The sequence below is a fragment of the Chiloscyllium punctatum genome, chromosome 45, assembly GCF_047496795.1.
Source record: "Chiloscyllium punctatum isolate Juve2018m chromosome 45, sChiPun1.3, whole genome shotgun sequence".
Lineage (NCBI taxonomy): Eukaryota > Metazoa > Chordata > Chondrichthyes > Orectolobiformes > Hemiscylliidae > Chiloscyllium > Chiloscyllium punctatum.
The window spans coordinates 16275869-16303334 of NC_092783.1; the positions used below are offsets into that span (position 1 = coordinate 16275869).

Sequence of the window (27466 nt, forward strand, 5' to 3'; positions counted from 1 at the left end):
AATTGCCCGTAGTGTTAGGTGAATGGGGTGAATGTAGGGGAATGGGTCTGGGTGGGTTGTGCTTCGGCGGGTTGGTGTGGACTTGTTGGGCCGAAGGGCCTGTTTCCACACTGTAAGTAATCTAATCTAATCTAATCAAGTCCACACCGACCCGCCGAAGCACAACCCACCCAGACCCATTCCCCTACCTTCACTCCTGCCCCTAACACCATGGGCAATTTAGCACGGCCAATTCACCTAACCTGTGGGAGGAAACCGGAGCACCCAGAGGAAACTCACGCAGACACAGGGAGAATGTGCAAACTCCACACAGACAGTTGCCTGAGGTGGGAATTGAACCCTGTTCTCTGGTGCTGTGAGGCAGCAGTGCTAGCCACTGTGCCACTGTGCTGCCCATGGAGCGGCAGGGTGTGTCTGAATTCTTGGGAGTGGCAACCAGGGTTGTTGTGCATTTTGAGCTACTGATATTGGGGCAAGCTAGTGGTGTGTTTTAGTTCCTGGCTGACATGGGATGCATTGGTCAGGTGGCATAATTAGCTCCTGAGCTGAGGAGGCAGTAGAAGACGTTCACTGTGATGGGAATTGTTTAAACTTCAGAATTTTAAAGACGCAAACAGGGATTTTTATTTGCAATGACAATCAAGCTTCAAAAACTCCATTAAGCAAAAGCCAGCAGTAGACAAAACAAAACACGGCCTCTCAACTATTGGCATTCAAGCAGTCATCACTGTCTTGGAGTTCACAACCGATACTATCCTGAAAGGACATCTGATTAATATCATTTTTCCCAAATTTATTAAGGAATATCTGTGAAAAATGCAGGAACTGGAAACACTGGCTGCAACTTTTCTGCAGCTTCCTAGCCTACAATTTTTCAGCCATTAAAATGTAAAGTAGTCAGCTTGAGGGATAAAGGATTGTGACATCTTTGCCGTGACCTCACCGAAGTCTGTTGATTGTTTTCAGAACCTGAGTACCAATGGTCTGTGTTACTCAATTTCCAAGTTAGTTAGTTCTTCGCATTATCCGCTAGTGCTGTTGCTTTGAAAAGTTGCCATTGTACTGCAAAAGGATCTGGGGAGTCTGATTTTTTTTTTCAGAAGACCACTTAATGTACATTTGTGTTTAAAAGCAAAATTTTATCTTTAAAAGTTTTATAATCATTTTCACTTCCTTGTTTTTTTAGGCCCAGCAACCTGTCACTCAAGAGCGAAGTGTGAATCCTGCTCCCCGCAGACAACAGGCATACGTGACACCAACTCTTGCTCAACCTCCTTACTCTTTCCAGCATAATAGTCCCACACATCCAGTGGTTCACCCTCACCTGACGGCTGTGTCAGCCCCAACGCACCTTTCAGGACAACCCCACATGTATACCTACACACCAACTGCTGCTGCCTTGGCAACCTCCAGTTCCATGGCCCATCTTCTGAACCAACAAAGTTCCTCCAGACATGCCATGCAACAACCAACGTACACAGCTCATCCAACCAGTCTCCTCCAACAGGTGCCAGTCAGCATGGGCCCAAGCCTTCTGCCATCTGCCAGCGTTGCTCCCAGCCAGTACCAGCATCCATTTGCTACCCAGTCATACATTAATGCTTCCAGGGCACCTACTCTTTATGCTGGCTATCCACTCAGTCCCACTAAAATAAATCAGTATTCTTATCTGTAGCTTTCTTATTTGCAAATGTGCTGTGCTACTGTACGAGATCTAGACAAATCCAGTTTTGTATGAAGGAGGAGTGTGCTTCATTCCATTAGACAGGACTCTTCTGTGGTGTCATGTTTTGCTTCTGAGCTGGGTCACAAGTCTGCAGAACATTCAGCAGTAAGGAGACTTGGTTTTTAACCCTTTTTTTAAAGGAAAAAATGATATTGGAAATAGACCACATTTTAAATATTTTACAATGATTTGGAAATAATTTTCAGAACCAACACAAATATTTGTTTTTAAATGTACTGTTGCTTTATTTTGCCAGCTCTTTGCCTGAACACACTGATGAATCTGCTACTTGAAATAGGTTTATGCTGCTCAAAGTGTTAATACTATTGCTTAGGAAGTTCAAAGAATGCATTTTTTGTAGGCCTATTACATAATAAAATGGCAAGTAATGGATGCATCATTTAGTTTGATTGAAAAGTTGAAGCCTATACAAATCCTGAATTGCATAACTCATTAATCTTCAAGCATATCACTGTTTCATTGTATTTTGGAACATTTATGAGAGGTCTTCAAAATTAAAGAAAAATTACATTTTTGAATGGTATGTAAAATAGTTTGAAATGTCACATTTTTAGAGTTTTGTTGCAACATTAATTTTGTATTAATCTGATTTCTTAAAGTATTGGTTTCTGAACAGTACATTTAATTAAGTATGAAAATGAGAAATGAAAACATCTACTTGCTCTTCTGAGAAGTGAATCCATTGAACATTTCAGTCATCTGGTGCTGCCGTCCATACGGGAATTGTGAGCTTTATTTAAAGCTGCAGGTTTAAGAACCGTTTAATCACTTTTCAGTGAGCATATTTTTAAGCAGTTGCTTCTGTAAATTTTTCTTGCCTGTGTGTTCTTCATAGTTGATCAAGAATTGTTGAGGATGAATAGCTTACTTAAATGAATTGGAAGTTGGAGAGATGGTGAACAAATATGGTCACTGCTGTATTATTAAATATTGAGTAAACTATTCTAAGTCAGCCATTCTTTTAACTTGCGAAGGACAGGTGTGTATTTTAATTGTACTGCACGTACTATGTCATTTCTCAGAGTCCAGGGATTTAAGGTGTATTCTGGCACCTCATCACTGCTAGAATCTTTGTGCACTGTGTAGATTTCATTTGTGCATCAGTAGTGCTGATTTGTAATTTAAGATAACTAAATGCATGCACACACCCTAAAGCTGTGTTTAAATCATGTCCCACATCATGTTCCAGAGCTGTTTTGACCCCTCCCTGCTTAACTTCTTGGTATTTTTAGTGTGTCATGCAGATTGAAAGTGTGTTACATACCAGCTCACTGTATAGACTTTCAATCACGAGGGCCTGTGGCATTGAGTTGTTATTGTCAGTTATGCTTGTGCAATTTGCAGTGACATTACTGCCATAATATCCTATTTACGTATAGGAGTAGTTCAACTAGTTCCAGCAACTAATACAGCTTTAGCATCAGAGCTGCAGAAGCAGACATGTGACTCTTACAGTTTCCAACAGAACTAGCTACAACAGTCTGAACAAAAATGTAAATTATGATACTTGAATTCTGAATTTTTTTGTAACTCGAGATTTAGTTCCTGATCACCCCAAAGGGATTCTTTTTAACGTACCTGTCATTTCAAGAGAAATTAAGTTGGAACATGTTGGAATGTACATGCAGTGTCTTTGGATACATTTTTGGAACTTTATTAAATGTTGTAGCACTGATGAAGTAATTGTGTTTGAAAAGAAGTGGTCACAGAACAGGCATCATCCGTGTGTTCTGGATGGGAGTAATTCTTTGACTCAGTTTTTGCACAGGTGTGAATGTTGTGGGGGCTTATTTGATGAGTTCTTTCCCCTAGTTAGTGCCTTAACAGATTTTTACATAGTACATTAAATTAAAACTTCTACACTGTGCTTTAGAGAATCCCAACTTGTTACAGTTAGATCATTTGGACTTGTGTGCATGGAAGGCCTCTCGGGAATACAAAACAAAGTGATGGGAGGGTAGCACAGGAAAGTGTATTGTGCTGTTGAAACAGATTTTAAAACATTTAAGTTTATCTTTTTAAAAAAAAATCAGTTGAGTATTTTAATTGAAGTTTGTTTTAGTTTAAGAAAGGGAGATGGAATTTGAAACAGTATTCTTTCTGTTTTGAAGTTTTAAATTTTCGTTTTCATTTGGCACATATAACTATGCTCCTTTTAATGCAGCAAGCTAATTAGAATGTGAAAATGCATGTATCCATGTACTGTCTTCTGAACTTCAGTTCCTTTTGATTTTCACCTTATTATTAAGTTACAATGGTATGGCTGAGCATATTGTACTTATGTGAGGATAGTGCAGTATTTTGGTTTGTTTAATGGATTTTTGGATGAGGAAAATTATGTGCAATTAGCTTTAGGTGGTTGTGGTTCTTCTTGATGTGTAATTTTTTAAACTTTATTTTTCAATAGTTTATGGATGCTAACATTCCTTGTGGCAGTGGGATGCTGTCTGAGTAAACCCTTTGAAAGGCGACTACCCAGATTTTGGCTTCATGCAGGCAGACTGCCTGTAAAGCACATGTTCATCACACCAAAGAAAAGCCGATTTATTCTGCCTCATTTACAGGGCATGGAATAAGTGGTATTGCTTAACAGATATGCAAAGTATTTGCTAATCTTAATTTACAACTTTTAAAAACAAAATCTGCTATTCATTCCAACAACCTATCATTCTTGTTTGCAAACAGCTGCTCAGTGCTCCATTCTGTATTTGAAAGGAAAGTACTACTTACACTACTTCCCTTACTTGGTGTTGAAAGTGTTTATGAAAGCCATTATTTTTGTTTCCTTTCTTAACTCTTATTTCATGCCCTGACTTCATAAGGTTGCAAGGAGTTAATGTGCACCTGGCAATCTCCCAGAGAAATGGCTTTTAGAAATTGCCTCTGTCAAATACCTCTGGTGTTGCAAAACCTGTCTTGTTTCAAGGTTGACCGGGAGATGGTGTTATACGGTGTTTCTGTAGGAAAGGCATTATTCCTGTGTATATGTTTGGAGAGCACAGATCTACATTAGAATTTATCACGCTTAATACCAGCATTATAAAATGATAAACTGGTAGAAATGTGAGGGTTTACAGAAATACACTAGCCTGCTGGTTCAGATGTTTTTTGTAAAAAATTAAATTTCTAACAAGAAACAAACATTCCACCAATGCTTCTATAACCAGGTAACTATTTGTACAGCATTTTTAAAGTGCTCCACTTTATGGAACTTTCAGATGTCAAGAATACCAGGGCCTGGACTTTCCAGTCCCCACAAGCTGGGTTTGTATAATGCAAACCAAGGTGTGAGAATCGACCAATTAGTTTCAGAAAGAGTATGGTTCTGTCTGAGCTGAGCACAGCATAATGTGAATCTTGTTTTGTAATTGGTTCTTGGTATGCAGGTGCACAACTCCAGTTGATTGGAGAGAGCTCCACAGGCCAGCAAAATCTGCACAACAAACCTTTAGTGCATTGAGTTGGTTGATGATGTTCACTTAGACAGTCATAGCAAGGTAAAGTGGTGCTCAAAAATCTGGTGGCTCTTAAAATTTCACTACTGTCGAATATTTTTACTTCATGTCAGATCCATTTTGACCAATTGCTGAAAGCTACTAATTCCTGTACACTATTTACCCCTTCCCTGTCCCCTTTGGATGCTATACTGTCTGGAATCCAGGGAGATTAAATATATATTGACATTCTGAAACTTTGTATTGGATTCCTACAGAGCCAAATGCTCCACTTTATCTCTGCCAAGACTCTGCAAAGTGCTTTCATGATGTAGTATTTCATAGTCTTACTGTATTATATCTACCTTATTGGTGCAGTGAAGAGCATTTGACCTTGTGAAATGGGACATTTGTTTTTAACTTCACGTGGATGAACATTGGTTTAAAGAAAAACATGTCTTAAAAGCTACAGCTAAGCACTTTTTAATCTTTGCTGTCAATTAGTGTTCCATGCCCTGTCATTGGGAAATGCACTTGCTGTAGATTGCAATGTACAGTGTCTTTTATCCTGCCCACAAACTAGGATACTCCATTTCTAAAGGAGTAACCCCAGTTAACAGCGCAGCAAAGTACTAATGACGGGTTGAGTTTCTTCTGTCACTTATTATTGAATTTTGCCAGTAGAGACTCTCACCATCTTAGATTTTTGTCCAATTCTGGATTCTTGTGGCTAAACCTGCTTTAAGATGGTAGTTTTCTGTGGGATTTTCTTGTGGGAAGGAGCATAATGCAAAATTTTGGAAGTTTAATTTATTTATGAAAACATTTGCCCAAGGAATAACACTGGTTTTGACCATTCAAGCAGGTCGAATAGACCTGTTGGTAAACTTTGCCAGTGTCCTCGCACCTTTATGTACTACTTTGTAACAATTTTTTTGTCAATGTTTTGTAAGGAAGCCATCTGTATCCTGTGTAAGTCATTTAGTATCAAAAATGTACATTTAAAGAGATAGTCCAAAGCCCACTCCGGTTGTATTTGAAACAATTGACATGGAATTTAAGTAGCACCTAATTAACCTTGTCACAGCCACCTTTGAATACAAATACAGCTTGCTTGCTTCTTTGGGCGGGGATGATGGAGGGATTGGAATTTAAACAAACATTAATCACTGATAACTTTAAGCTAATTTATGGAGTCAAACATTGATTTCTTTATTTTTTGGAAAAGAATTCTAACAACTTTGATTTAAGCTTGACTGAAAGTTTCCAGGAATTTAAGGTTGCTGCACTGATTCAAACAAAAATTTCCAGGTGTTTTTTGTTTCACATAACCTGTGTAGGGCTGTAAAAGCACTGTCTCTTTAAAATCTATATAAACAGTATATATTTATAGGGTTGACTTATATATGGTTACATATGGGTGTGTCATTATTTACTGTTGGCTGGAGCATGTTCTCATTATTTTGCTGTATGTGTCTGCATTTACTAATGCTAATCATATGTGGGTGAATTTTAGTGTTTTTTTAATAGTATGATTGTAGCGAATGCAACAATTGTTAGTAGCATATACTTGGCTTGTATCATTGATATTGCTATAATAGGTTATTTGACTGGTTTGTATAATGTTATTTGCTACTCTAGTTCTTGTATGAACTGCGGTTTTCTTACTTTTTGATATAGCGATGTGATTATCACATGTAATGTGTAGGCAGCTCATAGAAATTATTGATTTTTCTATGGTAGTCTGGCAGTTAAACTGTAGAGGTTATTGTAAAATAATAAATTTAACAAAAGATAAAGAGATTATAGTTATTTAAAAAAAGTTCATAATACTAACTTTAAACTGGGAAAAGGGGTCCATTGTGATGAAACTGTTTATCTTGTAATTCACTGTTTTATTGTCTTTGGTTTCCAAAGTAGCTTGTCTTCTGATTGAAGTATTTTCTACATATGTTAAACATGCATTGAGTTACCAATAAAATGGGCTACATTTGTGTACTTTGTGTCAGCATCATTTTATGCAATTTTATTTGATCTTATTGCTTTATAAAAGTTTGCTGCGTTTTCCACTGGCATTTTCAGTGCATAACACTAGGCTTTGTCTCATCTGGAGTCCTCAGTTAAATTTGATGTGAAATATCCAGAGCAAGAAACCTTAACAAATTATCTCTCACCTGCCATTTCATTGTAGTTGTATAAGTATTTTCTGTTTAGTTTTGAAATCCAGGATTGAATCTGCCTCCACAATACACTCAGGTAGTGCATTCTTGCTACTTTCAGATTTCTGACCCTTCTGCCAATGGGCAGTTCCTCCTTGCCTTCTCTGGCTGGACCCCTCACGATTATGAACACACTTACCAAACTTCTCCCAGATTCTCCACAAAAAATAGTCCCAGTGTTGTCGATGTATGCAGTGAACTGAAGTCTCGTCCCCAGGAGTATTTTTATAAATCGCATTTTTAAAACCTTCACAAACATCCTAAAGTATGAATTTAGATATAATGCTCCGATTGAAGCCAACCCTTTCAGTCCATCATAGCTTCCTTGAATTTGTACTCTACAGCTCTATTTATAAAGCCTGCAAACTCTAATGCCTTACTAACCACTTGGCTGCCACCTTCAACAATTTGTGTACATACCACACCCTCCCCCATGTTCCACTGTTTATATATCCATTTTAGAATTGTTGCCTTTATTTTGTCTCTTCCAAAATGTATCACTCCAGAATGTATAATTCTTTGTTTGCAATTTTTGAGAAGATTTGTAGCTTAAGTTGAGGTTCAGAATGTAGGTTTGCTCGCTGAGCTGGCAGGTTTGTTTTCAGACGTTTCATCACCAAGTTCGGAAACATCAGTGAGCCACCAGTGAAGTGCTGGTGTTCTGTACCACTTTCTGTTTACGTGTCTTGGTCTTTTAAGGTGGGTGTAATCATTTCCAGTTAAACGGGGTCTAAATCGATGTGTTTATTGATGGAGGTCCGGTTTGAGTGCCAGGCCTTCAGAAATTCCCGTGTGTGTCTCTGTTTAGCCTATCATAGGATGAATGTATTGTCCCAATTGAAGTGGTGTCCTTCTATGTCTGTATGTAAGGATAAACACACTGATTTAGACCCCATTTACCAACCTCTGAGGCAAAAGAGTACCAGAAATGATACCACCCAACTTAACAAACCAAGAAGCATAAATAGAAAGTGGGACAGAACAACCAAGTTCTTTATGGTGCTGCCATTGTCTTTTTATGTTAAATGTTTCCATTGTTTGATCATGGAGGACAAGAATATGTTTCTTAATGTCCATCATACCAGTCTAGAGTCAGGGGGGCTTTATTTCCCTATCCAGGAAAATACAGATTAATTTTAACACAAGCTAATTAAGATAATCTAATGTGTCACAGGTTAAACCTGAGAACTCTCGGATCTCTATTGCAAGTCCATGTGCATATATGTAATCCAAATGCAAATATACTTTTAGATTCCATAAAATCTTCCTCCTTTTCAGTTTCCTCAATGGTATTTTAACAGTTCAGAAACTAGTTTTGCCACAAGTTATAACAAGCAGCAATGATATAACTTATTCTACTCATGGATGCCCCTTGTTTAATTCTTTGCTATATTTCCCAGTCCATAACAACACTGATGTAATATTCCAGGCAACAGATAACCTGTGAGGAAGAAGCAGCTACCATTCATTCTGAAGTTGCTGCCTTAAATGGCCTAGCAAAGCACTTACATTCAAGAAAGTGACTCATCACCATCTTCTCATAGGCAACCAAAGCTAGTAAAATATGCAATAGCATCCACACAACTGAAAGGGAGGTGACATTAACTGCCTTTGACATCAAAGTTGCATATGACTATGTGGCATCAAAAAGTCCTTGCAAAGCTAGAGCCAATAAGAATTGGCCGGGAGAAGGAAAGGGGAGAATCTCTGCTGGCTGGAATAAAGGAATACAATTGTTGTTAGATGTCAGTCATCTCACCTCCAGGACATCTCTGCAGGAGTTCCTTTGGTCGTGCCTTTGGGCCAATCATCTTTAGCTGCTTCATCAATGACCTTCCCTTCATCATGAGGTCAGAAGTGGGAATGTTCAGTGATGATTGGTACTGAACATTGCACATTCACGACTCCACTGATAACGAAGCAGAGCTGGATTTGAGCAAGTCACATTTACACCACACAAATGCAAGGCAGTAACCATCTCTGACAAAGAGTCTAACCCCCACCACTGCCCCATGAAATTCAATGACTACAAGTCCTAAAACCCCCACAATCAACATCCCAGAGGTTACCATGGATCAGAAACTGAACTGGGATTAGTCACATTCATTACACGAGCTAGGAATCCTGCAGTGTGTAACCGGCCTCCTGACTCCCCAAAGCCTGCCCCTCATCTACAAGGCATGAGTCTGTGTGATGCAATGTTCCCCACCTGCCTAGATGGTTGCAGCTCTAATAATGCATTAAAGCAGCCCACTTAACTGACACTATCCATGTTCACTCCATCACTTGCTCGGTAGCAGTGTGCACCATATACATGATGCATTACAATAACTCGCCAAGGTTCCATGGACAGCACTTTCCAAACCCATGACCAGTTCTGTCTAGAAGACAAGGGTAGTAGAAACATGAGAACAGTGCCATCTGCAAACTTCCCTCCAAACCACTCACTGTCTTGACTTGGAAATATATTGCTGTGGCTGGGTCGAAATCCTGGAATTTCCTCCCTCAGAGTATTTTGTGTATGTGCAGTAAATGGATTGCTGCAGTTCAAGAGGAGAACTCACCACCAACACCATAAAGGCAACTCAGAATAGGCAGTAAATGCTGGCCAAGCCAGAGATGCCCAAATCCCATTTAAGTATGGGTAGTCCAAACTGGAGGACGGAAAAAATTTCTGGGCGTAACAGGTTGCTCCTTTTTTTTTGAGGTGTTTTCGGTGTTGGAGGTGATTTCATCAAATTCTAGAAGCCGCAATTACTGTTTTATATGCTGTTGCATTGATTTGCAAATTTGCAGCAAAAAGTCAAAACAACAGCACTTTTTTAAAAGGGTGAGGAACAGATAAAGGCAGCACATGGTGAAGTCAGTGCAGGAGAGAGAGACTGCTAACTGACAGCAGTGAACTTTTTGCTGTTCGAATTCATGTATCACTGGACATTGGAATGCCACTGGGAAAATTAACAGTGAAATTCACAACTGAATTTTGGGGGAGCCTGTTTGGGAGAGGTCACAGCACAGAAACCGATAAGTGAATTTTTAAGTGTAGACTTGCAGTAAGTCTGCAGTAGTAAGTAGAGTGGGTTCTTCCTTGATTATGTTTTATTGAGTGTTATGTTTTATTATGTCTCTTGATAATACTTATGGCTTATATTTTTAAGCTTAAAGTTAGCATGGAGCAGTGTTTTGTAGAGGAATAAGACAGGGCTATTTTCTGGATCTGTAGATTGGAACAAGCAAAAAATGGCCTTCAAGAGAATAATTTGCTCTTCTTGTCAGATGTGAGAGTTTAGGAAGAGTTGGTGTGTTACTGAGGATTATATCTACAATAAATACCATTGGTTGTGAATCCTATCAGATCGAATGGATCAGTTGGAGGCAATGAAGGATTCACAGTTTTGGATCATTGGATTCTTTTCTGGGGTAGAAGTGACCTGTACAAGATGGGCAGATTGCACCTGAATTGGAAGGGCACTAATATGCTGGCAGGGAGATTTGCTCAAGCTGCTCAGGAGGATTTAAACTATTAAGATTGGGAGTGGGGTGGGGGCGCCCAAGGATGTAGTGAGGAATGTGGTCAATCTGAGACTGGTACAAGAGCAAGGGATGTGACGGATGGCAGTTATAGGAAGGGAGAAAAGTTACAGATATAGTCAAGTAGGTGGGTTAACTCCAGGAAAGGTAAGAGAGGTAGGCAGGTAGACCATTTCAAACAGGTATGCTGTTTTGGAAAATGTAGGGTGAGGGACACACAGGAGAATGTTGCACAAACAACCAAGTTTCTGGTATTGAGACAGGCTCTAATGCAATGACGGATACATCAGGTTCCAAGCGCTCGATTGTGTTAGGGGACTCTCTTGTCAGAGGCACAAAAAGATGTTTCTGTGGCCAGCAGTGAAAAATCAGCGGTGTGTTGCCTCCCTGGTGCCAGAATCAAGGATGCCTCAGAGAGGGTGCAGAATGTTCTCAAAGGGGATAGGGGCCAGCAGGAAGTCCATGATTCCAATATGTACAATGTCATAGGAAGAGAAAATGTTGAGATTGTGAAGGGAGAATATAGAGAGGCAGGAATTCAAAAAGGAGATCCTCGAGAGTAGAAATATCTGGATTACTCCTGGTGCTGCGAGTTAGTGAGGGCAGGAACAGGAGGATAGAGCAGATGGATGCATGGCTGAGAAGCTGGTATATGGGAAAAGGGTTCACATTTTTGGATCATTGGAATATCTTCTGGAGTAGAAGTAACCTGTGCAAAAAGGACAGATTGCACCTGAATTGGAAGAGGATTAATATACTGGGCAGGGAGATTTGCTAGAACTGCTCAGGAGGATTTACACTTGTAAGTTGGGGGGTAGGACTCAGGGAGATAGTGAGGAAAGAGATCAATCTGAGACTGGTACAGTTGAGAAATAAAGTGAGTCAGTCAGGGCAAAGCAGAGAACAAGGTAGGACTGATAAATTAAACTGCATTTATTTCAATGCAAGGGGCCTAACGGGGAAAGCAGATGAACTCTGGGCATGGTTAGGAACATGGGACTGGGATAGCATAGCAATTACAGAAACATGGCTCAGGGATGGACAGGACTGGCAGCTTAATGTTCCAGGGTACAAATGCTACAGGAAGGGAGGCAAGAGAGGAGGGCGAGTCGCATTTTTGATCAGGGATAGCATTAAACTGTGCTGAGGGAGGGTATTCCTGGAAATGCATCCAGGGAAGTTATTTGGATGGAACTGAGAAATTAGAAAGGGATGATCACCTTATTGGGATTGTATTACAGACCCCCCAATAGTCAGAGGGAAGTTGAGAAACATTTGTCAGGAGATCTTAGTTATCTGTAAAAATAATAGGGTGATTATGGGAGGGAATTTTAACTTTCCAAATATAGACTGGGACTGCCATAGTGTTAAGGGTTTAGATGGAGAGGAATTTAAGTGTGTACAAGAAAATTTTCTGATTCAATATGTGTACCTATTAGAAAAAGTGCAAAACTTGACCTACTCTTGGGAAATAAGGCAGGGCAGGTGACTGAGGTGTCAGTGGGGGAGCACTTTGGAGCCAGTGACCATAACTCTTAATTTTTAAATAGTGATGGAAAATGTTCAACTGGATCTAAAAGTTGAAGGAAGGCTGATTGGAGGCAAATGTTCATAGTTAAAGGACGGCTGGAAAATGGGAAACCTTCAGAAATGAGATAACGTGAGTCCAGAGACATGATATTCTTGATAGGTTGAAAGGAAAGGCTAGTAGGTGTATGGAATGCTGCATGAATGGAGAAAATGAGGGTTTGGTTAAGAAAAGGAAGAAAGCATATATCAGGTATAGACAAGGTAGATTGAATGAATCCTTCGAGTATAAAGGCAGTAGGAGTATACTGAGAGGGAAATCAGGAGAGCAAAAAGGGGACATGAGACAGCTTTGGCAAATAGGTTAAGGAGAATCCAAAAAGGTTTTTACAAATGCATTAAGGACAAGAGGGTAACTGGGGAGCGAATAGGTCCCCTCAAAGATCAGCAAAGATGGAGGAGATACCAAACAAGTATTTTGCATCAGTATTTACTGTGGAAAATGACATGGAAAATATAGAGTGTAGGGAAATAGATGGTGAAATCTTGAAAAATGTCCATATTACTGAGGAAGAAGTGCTGGATGTCTTGAAACACATAAGTGGACAAATCCCCAGCACTTGATGAAGTGTACCTGAGAACTCTGTGGGCAGCGAGAGAAGTGATTGCTGGTCTCCTTGCTGAGATGTCTCTATCATCGGTAGTCACAAGTAAGGTGCTGGAAGACTGGAGGTTGGCTAAAATAGTGCTACTGTTTAAGAAGGATCATAAGGACAAGCCAGGGAACTATAGACCACTGAGCCTGGCGTCAGTCGTGGGCAAGTTGTTGGGAATCCTGAGGGACAGGATATACATGTATTTGGAAAGGCAAGCACTGATCAGGCATAGTCAACATGGCTTTATGCATAGGAAATCATGTCTCACAAACTTGATTGAGTTTTTTTTGAAGAAGTAATAAAGAGGATTGATGAGGACAAAGTGGTGAATGTGATCTATATGGATTTCAATAAGGCGCTCAACAAAATTGCTCATGGTAGACTGGTGAGCAAGGTTAGATCTCATGGAATACAGGGAGAACTTGCCATTTGGAGGTAGAACTGGCTCAAAGGTAGCAGACGGAGGGTGGTGGTGAAAGTTTGTTTTTCAGACTGGAGGCCTGTGACCAGTGATGTGCCACAAGGATTGATGCTGGGTCCTATCTCTTTGTCATTTATATAAATGATTTGGATGCGAGCATAAGAGGTACAGTTAGTAAGTTTGCAGATGACACCAAAATCAGAGGTGTAGTGGACAGTGAAGAAAGTCACAACGGGATCTTGATCAGATGAGCCAATGGGCTGAGAAGTGGCAGATGGAATTTAGATAAATGTGAGGTGATGCATTTTGGGAAAGCAAATCTTAACAAGACTTATACGCTTAATGGTAAGGTCCTAGGGAGTGTAGCTGAACAGAGAGACCTTGGAGTGCAGGTTCATAGCTCCTTGAAAGTGGAGTCGCACGTAGATAGGATAGTGAAGAAGGTGTTTGGTATGCTTTCCTTTATTGGTCAGAGTATTGAGTACAGGAGTTGGGAGGTCATGTTGCAGCTGTACAGAACATTGGTTAGGCCACTTTTGTAATATTGCGTGCAATTCTGGTCTTCTTTGTATCGGAAGGACGTTGTGAAACTTGAAAGGGTTCAGAAATGATTTACAAGGATGTTGCCAGGGTTGGAGGATTTGAGCTATAGGGAGAGGCTGAATAAGCTGGGCCTGTTTTTCCTTTAGCGTCTGAGGCTGAGGGGTGACCTTATAAAGGCTTATAAAATCATGAGGGGCATGGGAAAGATAAATAGACAAAGTCTTTTCCCTGGGATCGGGGAGTCCAAAACTAGAGGGCATAGGTTTAGGGTGAGAGGGGAAAGATATAAAAGAGATTGAAGGGGCAACATTTTCATGCAGGGGGTGGTACATTGATGGAATGAGCTGCTGGAGGAAGTGGAGGAGGCTGGTACAATTGCAACATTTAAAAGGCATCTGGATGGGTATATGAATAGGAAGGGTTTGGAGGGATATGGGCCGGGTGCTGGCAGGTGGGACTAGATTGGGTTGGGATATCTGGTCAGCATGGACAAGTTGGACCAAAAAATCTGTTTCTGTGCTGTACATCTCTGACTCTTTAATTAAAAATGAAATTGTGAGTTATTTGAAGAAATATTTCCTTCAGTTCAGATGCTTCAGCAATGGCCTTCCTTTCATTGGGAGGTGAGATTTGGGGATGTTGATTGATACTTGCACAACATCCAGTTTGGTTCAGAACTTCTCAGATACTGAAGCAGTCAATTCCCATCGCCTGTTGGCGATGATGAGTGATAAAGAATAATCATGCCAAACAAAGACCATCCTCCCTTCAGTTTCGAGTGCTGCATCCATCAACATAAACATTCATGATGGTTCACCATTTATCAGAACTTAACTAAGCTAGCAACATGAAATGTTAAGACTGCAAAAGCAGATATGAGATTAAGAAACTCACCTCCCGACTCTGGAAGTTGTATAAGACACAGATCAGGAGTGTGCCAGAATCTCTCTCTTGTCTGGATGAGTACAGCAAACTTAATTGACCCTTAATCCAAATATTCGCCTTATCACTGGAACACATTGGTGGTAGAGTGATGTTGTCTAGAAGATGCACTGTTGCAACTCACCAAGGCTCCTTCAACAGAAACTTTCAAATCTATAATGCATAGAACCTGCAAAAACAGGGCATCAGGTGTTTTGACCCAAACCAAGGTTTAAGTCATACTATTGTCATTGGCTAAGATATCACCATTTTCTTCCCTCAGAGGCTCCTGTGTTTTCTGACAAGCAATTTGATTTGCATCACATTATATTTCTTTTACTCAATTCATTCACAGGATATGAATCTCATCAGCTAAGCCATTATTTATTGGTGGCTCGATGGTTAGCACTGCTGACTCACCAGTACCAGGCACTGGGATTCGATTCCACCCTTGAGCGACTGTCTGTGTGGAGTGTACACATTCTCCCTGTGTCTATGTGGATTTCCTCCCACAGGCCAAAGATGTCAGATTAGGTGAATTACCATGCTAAATTGTCCATAGTGTCCAGGGATGTACAGGCTATGTGGATTAACCATGAGAAAATGCAATGTTACAGACATAGAGTAGGGGGTGAGTCTGGATGGGATGTTCTGGATTGTGTAGACTCAATGGATCAAATGGCCTGCTTCAAACACTGTAAGGCTTCAATGATTTGATGCTGACTTCAAATCCAAGAAATCCCTTCCCAACAGCCCAGTGAACATAGTGACTTCTGACCTCAACCCTTCAATAAGACAGTTCACCATTACTACTTTCTCAAAGGCACATAGACACGGGTAGTAAATGATGGCTTAGCTGGTGAGATTTGTATTCTGTGAACGAATTGAGGAGAAAAAACTTGTGATGCAAGTATGTAGCAAATCAAAATGTTTGTCAAAAGACAGAGAGGGCAGCCACTGGGAAAAATAAGGAGCTGAAGGGGGTGTCTCACTCTTTTTACCATCTGCAGTAGGCATATTGAAGCTTATGGCCACATTATGAATAGACCTTCGAAGGCAATCAGATGCCAGAGAAGGGCCGAAAATTGAAGCTTCACAGAGAAGGGTCACAAGAGCTCAGTGTGAAATGAGACGAAGCGGGAAACCTGAAACCTCTAAGGTGGCATGAGATCACATGGAATGAATGAATTATTGAACTAGAATCAAGCTGATTCATCGCATGTAGAGTAACAGAATGAGCCTGGGTAGGATAATTTTTACACTAATCAATGATCGGATAATGGAATTAATGACTAGGATCAAGCCTTGACTATGGTCTGCATGAAAGACCACATGAAATAGGAACAGGAGTAGCCATTCAGCCCCTCAAGCCTGTTCTGCCCTTCAGTTGGGTCATGGCTGATCCTACATTCCTCACATCCACTTTCTTGCCCGTTACCATTAACCCTTGATTCCCCGACTGATCAAGAATCTACCTATCACAGTCTTAAATATACACAAGGACTTTGAAGGATATCAAATAATATACTGCAAACGTTTTTGGAAAGATTGAGATGGTGGGATTCCTGAAGAAGGGCTCACGCCCGAAACGTCGATTCTCCTGCTCCTTGGATGCTGCCTGACCTGCTGCACTTTTCCAGCAACACATTTTCAGCCAAGATTGAGATGGTGCCTGGCTTAAATACCTGAATGTCCAGAAAGCTTTTGAGGTATTACTTGAAATTCTAGGTAAAATTTGGGAGCTGGATTTAGAATTGGCTGAAGGAGAAGGAAGAGGAACTGGCCAAAACAAGCTTGGATCAGAATGTGGCCTATCAAACCATCCTATTAAACATGCAACTAGTATTCCAAACACAGTTAGATCCCTGGGGCAGATTTGGAAAGGAAATGTTCCTCCAATCAGAGACTGCAAATGCAGCAGGGAAAAGGCCTCTGATTGAGAGAGCTGAGCCAACATCTCTACCTTCAGTTAGGCTGAGGCCTTGCCACCAGGAGGGTCAGTGAGACCACTAGGCAGTGCTCATGGAGGACATTTGTGAAGACAGAAAAAAGGCTGGGCAGGTCAGGGACATGGCTGTGAGTGAGTCAGGGAAAGAGTTGAGAATTGGTAAGTGCGATGGGTTATAATGAGACTTTTCTGCTCACAGGCACTGACCTCCTGAAAGAACAGCAATCAGGAAGGCAGGGCAAGGAGGTCTGAGGAACATGAGAGAGGGGAGTGTGTTTGTTGGGGGTGTGGAGGTCAGTATGTGAGAGGGTGAGTGTGAGGGAATGTGTGCATGGATGTGCGAGAGGGAGAGTGTGAGCATGGGTATGTCTGTGTGCGGGAGTGTGTGGGGTATGTGTGGGTGAGGGAGTGTGAGTGTGTGTGAGAGAGAGTTTGAGAGGGAGTGTTTGGGAGGGTGTAAATGGCAGTGCATGAGAGGGTGTGTGTGTATGGGCAGGCTATGTTTGTGTAGGGGTGTGGGCATGTGTGAGAGGGAGTGTGTGTATGGGTATGTGTATGTGTGTGAATGGATGGGTGTTTGAGAGGGTGGGTGTGTGAGAGGGGGTGTGTATGTGTGTAGTCTCTCTACTTTTGCTTTCAATTCCTCTCCCAATAATTCATAATATTCCATGAGATTTCCTGATTACTTGCTGTAAGTGTAGGCTAACTGTCTGCAATTCATGCACTAGGGCACCCACGTCCCTCTGCATCTCAGAGCTCTGGAAACTCTCACCATTTGGATAATAAGTATTTTTAATGTTCTTTCTGCTAAAATGGACAAATTCACACTTTCCCATATTGCCCTCCATTTGTCAATCATGGGATGTGGGCATCATTGGTCGTGTCAGCATTTGCTGCTCATCTTTCGTTGACCTGGTGAAGGTGGTGATGAACTGTCATGTGGTGAGGTACACTTACATTGTTGTGAGCGAAGGAGTTCCAGGAATTAATTCCAGTGACAATGAAGAAATGGGGATACGTTTGCAACTCAGGCTGGTGTTTAACTTGGAGGGGGAGTTGCAGGTTGGTGGTATTCCCATGTGTCTCCATTTCTTGCCGATCTTGATGGTATCGGTTGTGAAAAGTGCTGCCAAAGGAGACTCAATTCATTGTTGCTGCTGGTTTCACAGATGATACACCCTGCTGCCACAGTGTGAAGAGAATGAAAGTGGTGCATGTGGTGCCAATGAAATAAGACGCAGGATCAATAAAGGGGAACTAGAAAAAAAACAATACATTTGGATTTCCAAACAGTGTTTCATCAGGTGCCACATTTTTGGTTATTTGATAATACAACAGCCTATGTTGTTGGGGGGAGTACATTTGCAAAGATAGAGGATTGGAAGACTAGTTGAAGACAGAGGGTGATGAGGGTGGCATTTTTAGGAAGGCAACCTGTAACTCGCAGAGTGCCACAGGGATTAGTGCTGGGACCACAGTTATTTGCAATATACAGAAGTAACTTAGATGAGGGAAGTGAATGTATTATAGCCAAGTTTGCAGTGATAAAACAATAGGTGGGAAGGAAAGTGTTGGAGGTAACATACAGGCTCTTAAGATTGATATAGACAGGTTAGTGGAGTGACCAAAATCTTGGCAGATGGGGTACAATATGGAAAAGGTGAGATTATGCACTTTGGCAGGAAGAAAAGCGGAGGTAAATATTACTTAATTGGATAAATCAGATGCTGTTTGAGGGATTTTGGTGTCATTGTGCATGAATTGCAGAAAGCTCGCATTCAATTTCAGAAGGTCATAGGGAAAGTAAGTGGAATGTTGGCCTTTATTTCAAAGGGAATGGAGTATGAAAATAAGGAGGTCTTGCTGACAATTTGTAAGGCACAGCTGGAATAAAGTCAACAGTTTTGTGTCCCTTATTGAAGGAAAGAGATAGTTGGAGATAGTCAAAGGAAGTTTCAGTAGATTGATCCTGTGTACAGAGGGATCTTCTAATGAGGAGAGGTTTCATAAGTTGGACTCGTAGTCACTGGAGTTTAAAGGAATGAGAGGAGACCTTGTTGAATCAAATAAGATTCTTACAGAGTTGGCAGGGTAGCTACAGAGAGGTTGTTTCCCCTTGTAGAAGACTCCAGGACTAGGGAGCATCATCTCAGGGTGAGCTGTCACCCAGTTAGGACAGAGTTGTGGAGGAATTTCCCCTCTCAGAAGGGAGTGAACCTGCAGAATTCTACACCACAGAGGGTCGTCAAGTATTTTTAAAGTGAGAGGTTGCACGACATCAGCTTCTCGTCCAACAGGTTTATTTAAAATCACAAGCTTTTGGAGTGTTGTTCCTTTACCATTTGGAGCACTTGATGAAGGGGCTACAGTCTTAAAGCTTGTGATTTCAAATAATCCTTTTGGCCAATAACCTGGTGTCATGCGATTTCTGATTTTGTCCAGCCCAGTTCAACACCACATCAAGTAACTTTAAAGCTGAGATAGATTTTTAACCAGTAATCAAGGGTTATAGGGAAAAGGCAGGAAAGTGGAGTTGAGGATTATCAGAGCAGCTATGAGCTCAGTAAATGACAGAGCAGACCCAGTAGGCTGATTGGCCCACAGCTGCTCCAATATCTAATATCTCAGAGGACTGCTTTGTTCGATGGAAACAGAATCAGAGTTCACTTATCAGGTTAGAGCTGCTGTCAGAACTGGGAATGTTCCAGGTTGGAGCAAGTTTTAAACAAGCATGGAAACAGGGACAGGGTGTGGTCTGGGGAAGACAGAACAGACTAGAGCTGAAGGCAGGAGAGCTGCAATGACAATGGTTTTGTTTTCCTTTTATAAACTCCAGCCACTTTGTACTGAGCTTGTGTCCTTTGAGCACTTTCCATTTCAAATGTACATTGTAAAAAGTCATTTCAAGGTGGATATTTTCTCTTTGCCTGGCATCAGCAATTAATTGTTATATGGTTGATTGTCTAAGGTTAACACAATGCGTGCAACACGTATTTCATGCTTTTTGTGTATTCCTGAGTCTAATTAGAGCAGCAGCCTGACTGCAAACAGCACAGGAGTTTATAAGCAGGGGCTGACCTTGTACCATAGACCATTCTAACTGCATTACAGCAAAGGCCTTTTTTTAAACAATGCAGCAAATGACTCTCAGGCATAATCAAGCTAAGAGTCTGAGTGTTCAGATTAGCGACACTGGTGACTGGAAGGTATCTTGAGAAAAACAGGCACTGTCAATGATTAGAAATCTAATCATTAACTTGTCGTTTCTGATTCCCATGTGAGCAGGACTAAGCACTGTTAGATTGTTTGATCTGTTAATAAAATTCAGTTGTAATTTAATAAGAAATTGTGACTTTGTTTCTTTGTGGAATATTTTACCACTATACTTCTCTTTTGATCAATGAGGAGGCAATGGCCTAGTGGTACTATTAACCACTGTTAATCCAGACAGACAGGTAATGTTCTGGGGACCTGGGTTTAAATCCTGCCGTGGCAGATGGTGGAACTTGAATCCGATAAATATCTGGAATTAAGAGTCATATGTTGACCATGAATCCATTGTCAATTGTTGGAAAGACCCGTCTGATTCACTAATGTCTTTTAGGAAAGGAAACTGCCATCATTACCTGGTTTGGCTTACATGCAACTCCAGATATACAGCAATGCAGTTGACTCTTAACTGCCCTCTGAGCAATTAGGAATAGGCAATAAATACTGGGTGAGCCAGCAATACCCTCATTCCATGAATGAATAAACAAGAAATGGCTGGAATTTTCCCAAAAGTTCAGAATTAGGATTGGAGACGGGAGGTTGGGAAAGAAATGGTACAATAACCCTCCAAGGTGTTCCTTTCTCTGTGCACTTCCACTGGGAGTGGCTTCACACCGCTTACGGTTGCATGCAGCAGCAGAGAGAAGCCAAGTGAAGGATTTGTTCAGTTCATCAGACTTACCTTTTCTATGCCTTCCCAACGTCTGTGGAGGTGGACTGGGCGCTTTGCCAGTGTGCAGAGTGGGAGGACACAGCAGAGATTGACACAGCTGCCCTGTGTTGACAGGGACTCCCCCTATTTTGACTGTTTCCTCCATGCTTCAAAGGCGACCTGTGGGAAACTGAAACAAACCTCAGAAAATGCTGGAAATCTGAAATAAAATCAGACGATGCTGGAGAAACTCAGCAGGGCTAGCAGCATTGGTGGAGACAGAAAAGGTCTTGACATTTTGAGTCTGTAAGAAGAATGTTGACAATTCTTGAACTAATGGTTAAAGTTTAAAAATAAGACAACCACCATTTAAGACTGAGATTAGGAGATTTTACTTTTAATCAGAGGGATGGAAGTCTTGGGAAATCTCTTCTGCAAGAGGATATGCAAGAAACTCCTTTGAACCTCTTTAAGGTGGGGGTTGATAGAATGAGGCTAAAAGGCGATAGTGGATGGGCGGGGACAATGGTGTATTCAGGTCAACCATGACTGTTAGAACACGTTCAAATGGCTGTGTGGCCTACTCTGGCTCCTAATTTATATGTTCTTACAAAGATGTCTTTATAAATAACTCCAAACATCCCACATTGAGCACATCATCAAAGCTGACAATTCTTTGTCCTTCTGAGAGCGAGCTTCACTGTTGGAAGTCATGTTAAGGCACCTATCACCTCAGGCGGGTGGTACAAATATCCCACTGGATTATTCAGTGAGATGCAAGGAAGATCGCTCTGCCACCTTGGTCTCTCAACCAACACTTCAAACTGATTACACTTATCGCTTTGCTGATAGCGCTCATCCTTACAACAGTGACCGCTCCTTGAAAAAAAATACTTCATTCATCATAAAGTGCTTTGGAATGTCCTAAAGTTGTAAATGCTATTTTGGAAATCCTAGTTCCTCCCTATTTTATGTAACCCTTGGGGAAAACAAAAGCTGTTATCTCATTGCAGCAATGATGCTTCCTTTCGATATGTACAGAGATATCCAAACTATTGTTTTGGTCTCTCCATCCAGTTGGTTGTCATTACAGAGTTGAACGATTACATAGTTTGTGGAATGGCAGCTCAGAGTTTGTGACTGTCCTCTTCCTGAGGTCAGCCTTGTACACTACACTTTGGAAAAGTGACATTTAGATTTACAACTTGGGGATCGGTGGGGGGGGGGGGGGGGGGGGGGGGGGTGGAGGTGGTGGTGGGAATTGCTGGATTTGTGGAAGGAAATTGGGAATGGGCTGAGCTTGGGGCCATTGCCTCTGGAAGCAAATTCAAGGGTCAGGTGGAAGTGGGCTGATGCCAAAGTGTCCAGTTTAAAAGACTCACCTTTATCTGCTGGGACAGCAGCATTGTTGAGGGACTTGAGCAAAGACAATCTAAACCTCACCCACAACCCTCCCTCGATACCCTCCTTCATATACAATTACCAACTACCAGTCATGATTGATTGATTTATTGTTGTCACATATACCAACATACAGTTGTTTTGCATGCACTATAGGCAGATTGTACCATACAAAGTGCGTCAGGGTAGCAGAACAGAGTGCAGGATTCAGTGTTACAGTCACAGTGAAGGTGCAAAGAGAGGAGGTCAGAATTGATGTTTGAGATGTCCATTCATAAGTTTGATAATAGATTCAAAAACAGCTTCTTCCCCACTATGTATCATTGAGAATTATTTGAGAAGCTTATAAATCTGACAAGAAAAGCAGATATAACTTCAAAATTCACCCTTAAAAATCCTCTCAGCAACTCAAAAAGAAGTCACTGGACCGAGTTCAAATTTCCCGAACAGCTATGTAAACAACCCAGGTAAATAATGCATAAGTGAGCTTATTACTCAAACACTCAAAATGAGATTCTATTGAACAACTCTGTCAGCAAAATCTGCAGAGCTAAATACTTTTAAATCTTTGAGGTCTGCTCGTAGTTCTGGTACCTTCTCAAATCGTTGAAACAGCCTGAATGATGGCTGAGCTATCAAAGGAAACATGACAACTTACACAATCAAATGTGAACTCCATTAGTGTTCAGTGCAAAGCGGCACTTTATCCAGCGAATAATTTACTGGAATTGAGCTGAAGGAATTTTCAATTTCGGGATGCCGTTCAATTTAATGTTTTTTTTAAGAATGACATCTTATCATCAATTATTGTTTTAAAAACATGTCAAAATAAAATGCAGTGTATTATATATTTTAAGTTGGCAAAATCTTTTGAAATTATACGTGCTCTCATTCTTAATTTTAAATTGGTACTCCTCCATGGTTCACAATACCTCTGAACTGGCATGAAGCAAGTCAACTGTGAAATGTGGTCCCACTCCTTGAAGATTGTGTAAGGTTAAATAATATCTGCTCCTGTAATGTCAGGACAGCAAAACACAGGCTCACGGCCCACCCCTTTCTCATGCTGACGAAAATTGTTGGTGATGGAAGTGACAGTCCCTTTACACTATCATCGAAAGTAGAAGCAGACCATTCAGCCCTCACCAAACCTCCAAACCCACCCCCCTGTCCTATACCCTGCATTTCCTATTGCTAACCCATCTAATCTTCACATCCCTGGACACTATGGGCAGTTTAGCATGGACAATCTACCTAACCTGCACATCTTTGCTCTGTGGGGCAAAACTAGAGCACCTGGAGGAAAAAACAATGACTACAGATGCTGAAAACCAAATACTGGATTAGTGGTGCTGGAAGAGCACAGCAGTTCAGGCAACATCCAATGAGCAGCGAAATCGACGTTTCGGGCAAAAGCCCTTCATCAGGAATAAAGGCAGTGAGCCTGAAGCATGAAGAGATAAGCTAGAGGAGGGTGGGGGTGGGGAGAGAGTAGCATAGAGTACAATGGGTGAGTGGGGGAGGGGATGAAGGTGATAGGTCAAGGAGGAGAGGGTGGAGTGGATAGGTGGAAAAGAAGATAGGCAGGTCGGACAAGTCCGGACAAGTCAAGGAGACAGTTACTGAGCTGGAAGTTTGAAACTAGGATGAGGTGGGGGAAGGAGAAATGAGGAAGCTGTTGAAGTCCACATTGATGCCCTGGGGTTGAAGTGTTCCGAGTCGGAAGATGAGGCGTTCTTCCTCCAGGCGTACACATTCCACCCTGACCTTAAATTTACTTGGACTATCTCTGACACCTCGCTCCCCTTCCTGGACCTCTCCATCTCCATTAGTGACGACCGACTTGACAGTGACATTTTTTACAAACCCACCGACTCCCATAGCTACCTGGATTACACCTCTTCCCACCCTATCTCTTGCAAAAATGCCATCCCGTATTCCCAATTTCTCCGCCTCCGCCGTATCTGCTCCCAGGAGGACCAGTTCCACCATAGGACACACCAGATGGCCTCCTTCTTTAGAGACCGCAATTTCCCTTCCCACGTGGTTAAAGATGCCCTCCAACGCATCTCGTCAACATCCCGCACCTCCGCCCTCAGACCCCACCCCTCCAACCGTAACAAGGACAGAACGCCCCTGGTGCTCACCTTCCACCCTACAAACCTTCGCATCAACCAAATCATCCACCGACATTTCCGCCACCTCCAAAAAGACCCTACCACCAGGGATATATTTCCCTCCCCACCCCTTTCCGCCTTCCGCAAAGACCGTTCCCTCCGTGACTACCTGGTCAGGTCCACATCCCCCTACGACCCACCCTCCCATTCTGGCACTTTCCCCTGCCACCGCAGGAACTGTAAAACCTGTGCCCACACCTCCTCCCTCACCTCTATCCAAGGCCCTAAAGGAGCCTTCCACATCCATCAAAGTTTCACCTGCACATCCACCAATATCATTTATTGTATCCGTTGCTCCCGATGTGGTCTCCTCTACATTGGGGAAACTGGGCGCCTCCTAGCAGAGCGCTTTAGGGAACATCTCCGAGACACCCGCACCAATCAACCAAACCGCCCCGTGGCCCAACATTTCAACTCCCCCTCCCACTCTGCCGAGGACATGCAAATCCTGGGCCTCCTTCACCGCCGCTCCCTCATCACCAGACGCCTGGAGGAAGAACGCCTCATCTTCCGCCTCGGAACACTTCAACCCCAGGGCATCAATGTGGACTTCAACAGCTTCCTCATTTCCCCTTCCCCCACCTCATCCTAGTTTCAAACTTCCAGCTCAGTAACTGTCTCCTTGACTTGTCCGACCTGCCTATCCCCTTTTCCACCTATCACCTTCATCTCCTCCCCCACTCACCCATTGTACTCTATGCTACTCTCTTCCCACCCCCACCCTCCTCTTGCTTATCTCTCCACGCTTCAGGCTCACTGCCTTTATTCCTGATGAAGAGCTTTCGCCTGAAACGTCGATTTCGCTGCTCGTTGGATGTTGCCTGAACTGCTGTGCTCTTCCAGCACCACTAATCCAGCACCTGGAGGAAACCCATACCGACCACAGGGAGAATGTGCAAATTTTACACAGTCGCCTGATAGTGGAATCAAACCTGAGTCCTTGGTGCTGTGAGGCAGCAGTACTAACCACTAAACTACCATGCTGCTAAACTATGTGTTTAGCTCACCTGATCTATTTTGATTGCACAGGGATAGGAAACTCTGCTCCTTTATTTACTAACATGTTATTGTATTTTCACAGCTCTGTGGCGAGAAGCACCTATAAGAGCACAAAGATACTCCACATGATTCTTAATCCGTCGGACTGTTATCATCAATGTCAAATTCCCTGGGTTGAGGATGGGGCCTGGGGTGGTGAATCAAAGATTGTTGTAGTTCCTGGTAACAAGAAATGATGTGGGAAAAATTAATTTATAGGACGAATTTAACAAAAAGCACTCCCAGAATGTCACCACTGCTACCAAGGTGACATGTATTATCTCAGTTCTTTTGCAAAGGCGGTGATGAGACATATTTTTGAATTTCTCTACTCAATGTGATGGGTGAGTTCTCCTGGCTTTGACCCAGGAACAGTGCCAAACACTCAGGGTGTGAGACGTGACTAAGAGGGGAGCATGTTTCCAACTGTCCTTGTCCTTTTAGATGAGAATCCCACGGTAGACAGCTACTGTCAAACGATTGCATCATTTCACTATCATATATTTTTGCTGTCATCAATTTTGAATCAGATTTAATAACACAAGGAGCTGAGTCACACGGCAAACCTTTAAAAAGGCAGAGTTCTTTTTTTTGAAAAGTGAGTGATGGGGCTTCATGAAGCCCAAGACAGAGACTGGATATTTGCCATGCTGAAGCTGAATAATGCCATGTAAGGGGGATGGAGACTAGAAGTAGGGCCAGGAGATGTAAAAATGCCACCCAATTTACACTGGGTGTAATGCTTGGCAGAACCCACATGAAAATAGATGTCAATTCCATGTTGCTGCCCGTCTCCATTTATTTTTTTTTCTTTTTTAATATTTTTTTCGTGTGATCTCCACACTCCTGTTTATTTATTTTTTCTTTTTTTTCTCTCACCCGAGTGGCCAGTGAAAAAAATCCCTATTTATATATATTTTTAATTTTTTTTTTAACCCTCCACACTACTGCCTAACTGCAGTAGTGCATATATTTGTCCCAGCACCCGTGGTGTGTATGTGTAGGTGTGAGACACAGTGAGAGACACAAAGTGCACACATCTTTATTCAATTTCCACCGCCAGGAAGATAGGAAAAACACCCGAGTGGCCAGTGACAAGCACTGGCCTTCACATCAAAGGGCAATGCTGTGCGATCAAAACAGTGAAGGGGAGGGTAGGGATTAAATCAAAATAGAGTTGGACGGGGGAATAATGCACTCTACTCCCTGCGGCGCCCACCTCTCCCTGAACGACTCCAGGGTGTTGGTGGACCCGGGCTCCCCGTCTCCATTTTATATAGTCATACTGCACGGAAACAGATCCTTTGGTCCAACCAGTCCATAGGTCCAAACTAAACCAGTCCCACCTCCCTGCACTTGGCCCATATCCCTCCAAACATTTCCAATTCATATACTTATCTAAACATCTTCTAAACATTGTGACTGTACCCACATCCACCACTTCCTCTTGAAGTTCATTCCACACATGAACCACTTTGTAAAAAAAAGGTTGCCCCTCATGTCTTCTTTAAATTGTTCTCCTCTCACCTTAAAAATATGACCCCCCCCCCCCAAAGTCTTGAAATTCCCTACCCTAGGGAAAAAGACACCTTATCCAAACTCTGTTCTTTTAAAAATCTCTACAAGGTCACTTCTCAACTTCCTATACTCCAGTGAACAATGTCCCAGCCTGTCCTCTTGAAATATGACATTTTCTGTGAGGTGGGTGGGTGCGAGTGAATCCTGTAAGGCCAGCAATCCATGACACATGGAAGACTGTTCCAAGGTTAGAAATTATTGGCAACCACGTGTCATCATTAGATGCTGCATGACAAGTGATGATTATTCTTATAGTGGTTTCCAAAGTGAAACTTTACAAGGTGGATGTTTTAAAATATCTGTTCAAACTGAAGGTAAAGCAGAACATTCTGAATGAGGCACACACTAATTCTGCCTGGACACAAGGCAATGAATCCAAACTGTTACTATTGAAAAATCAGGT

The 27466-nt window shown here is 41.9% G+C and overlaps 1 protein-coding gene across 5 annotated transcripts in view; it reads left to right on the forward strand.

The window, feature by feature from the left end:
- Positions 1-7179, forward strand: part of LOC140467188 (homeodomain-interacting protein kinase 1-like) — a 110281-nt gene extending 103102 nt beyond the window's left edge. For all 5 annotated transcript variants that reach the window (XM_072563365.1, XM_072563368.1, XM_072563369.1 and 2 more), the window contains one exon: positions 1187-7179. In XM_072563365.1, coding sequence (XP_072419466.1) covers positions 1187-1675 — 489 coding nt within the window. In that variant the 3' untranslated portion in view covers positions 1676-7179. The remainder of the gene's footprint in view (positions 1-1186) is intronic.
- The last annotated feature ends 20287 nt before the right edge of the window (positions 7180-27466 follow it).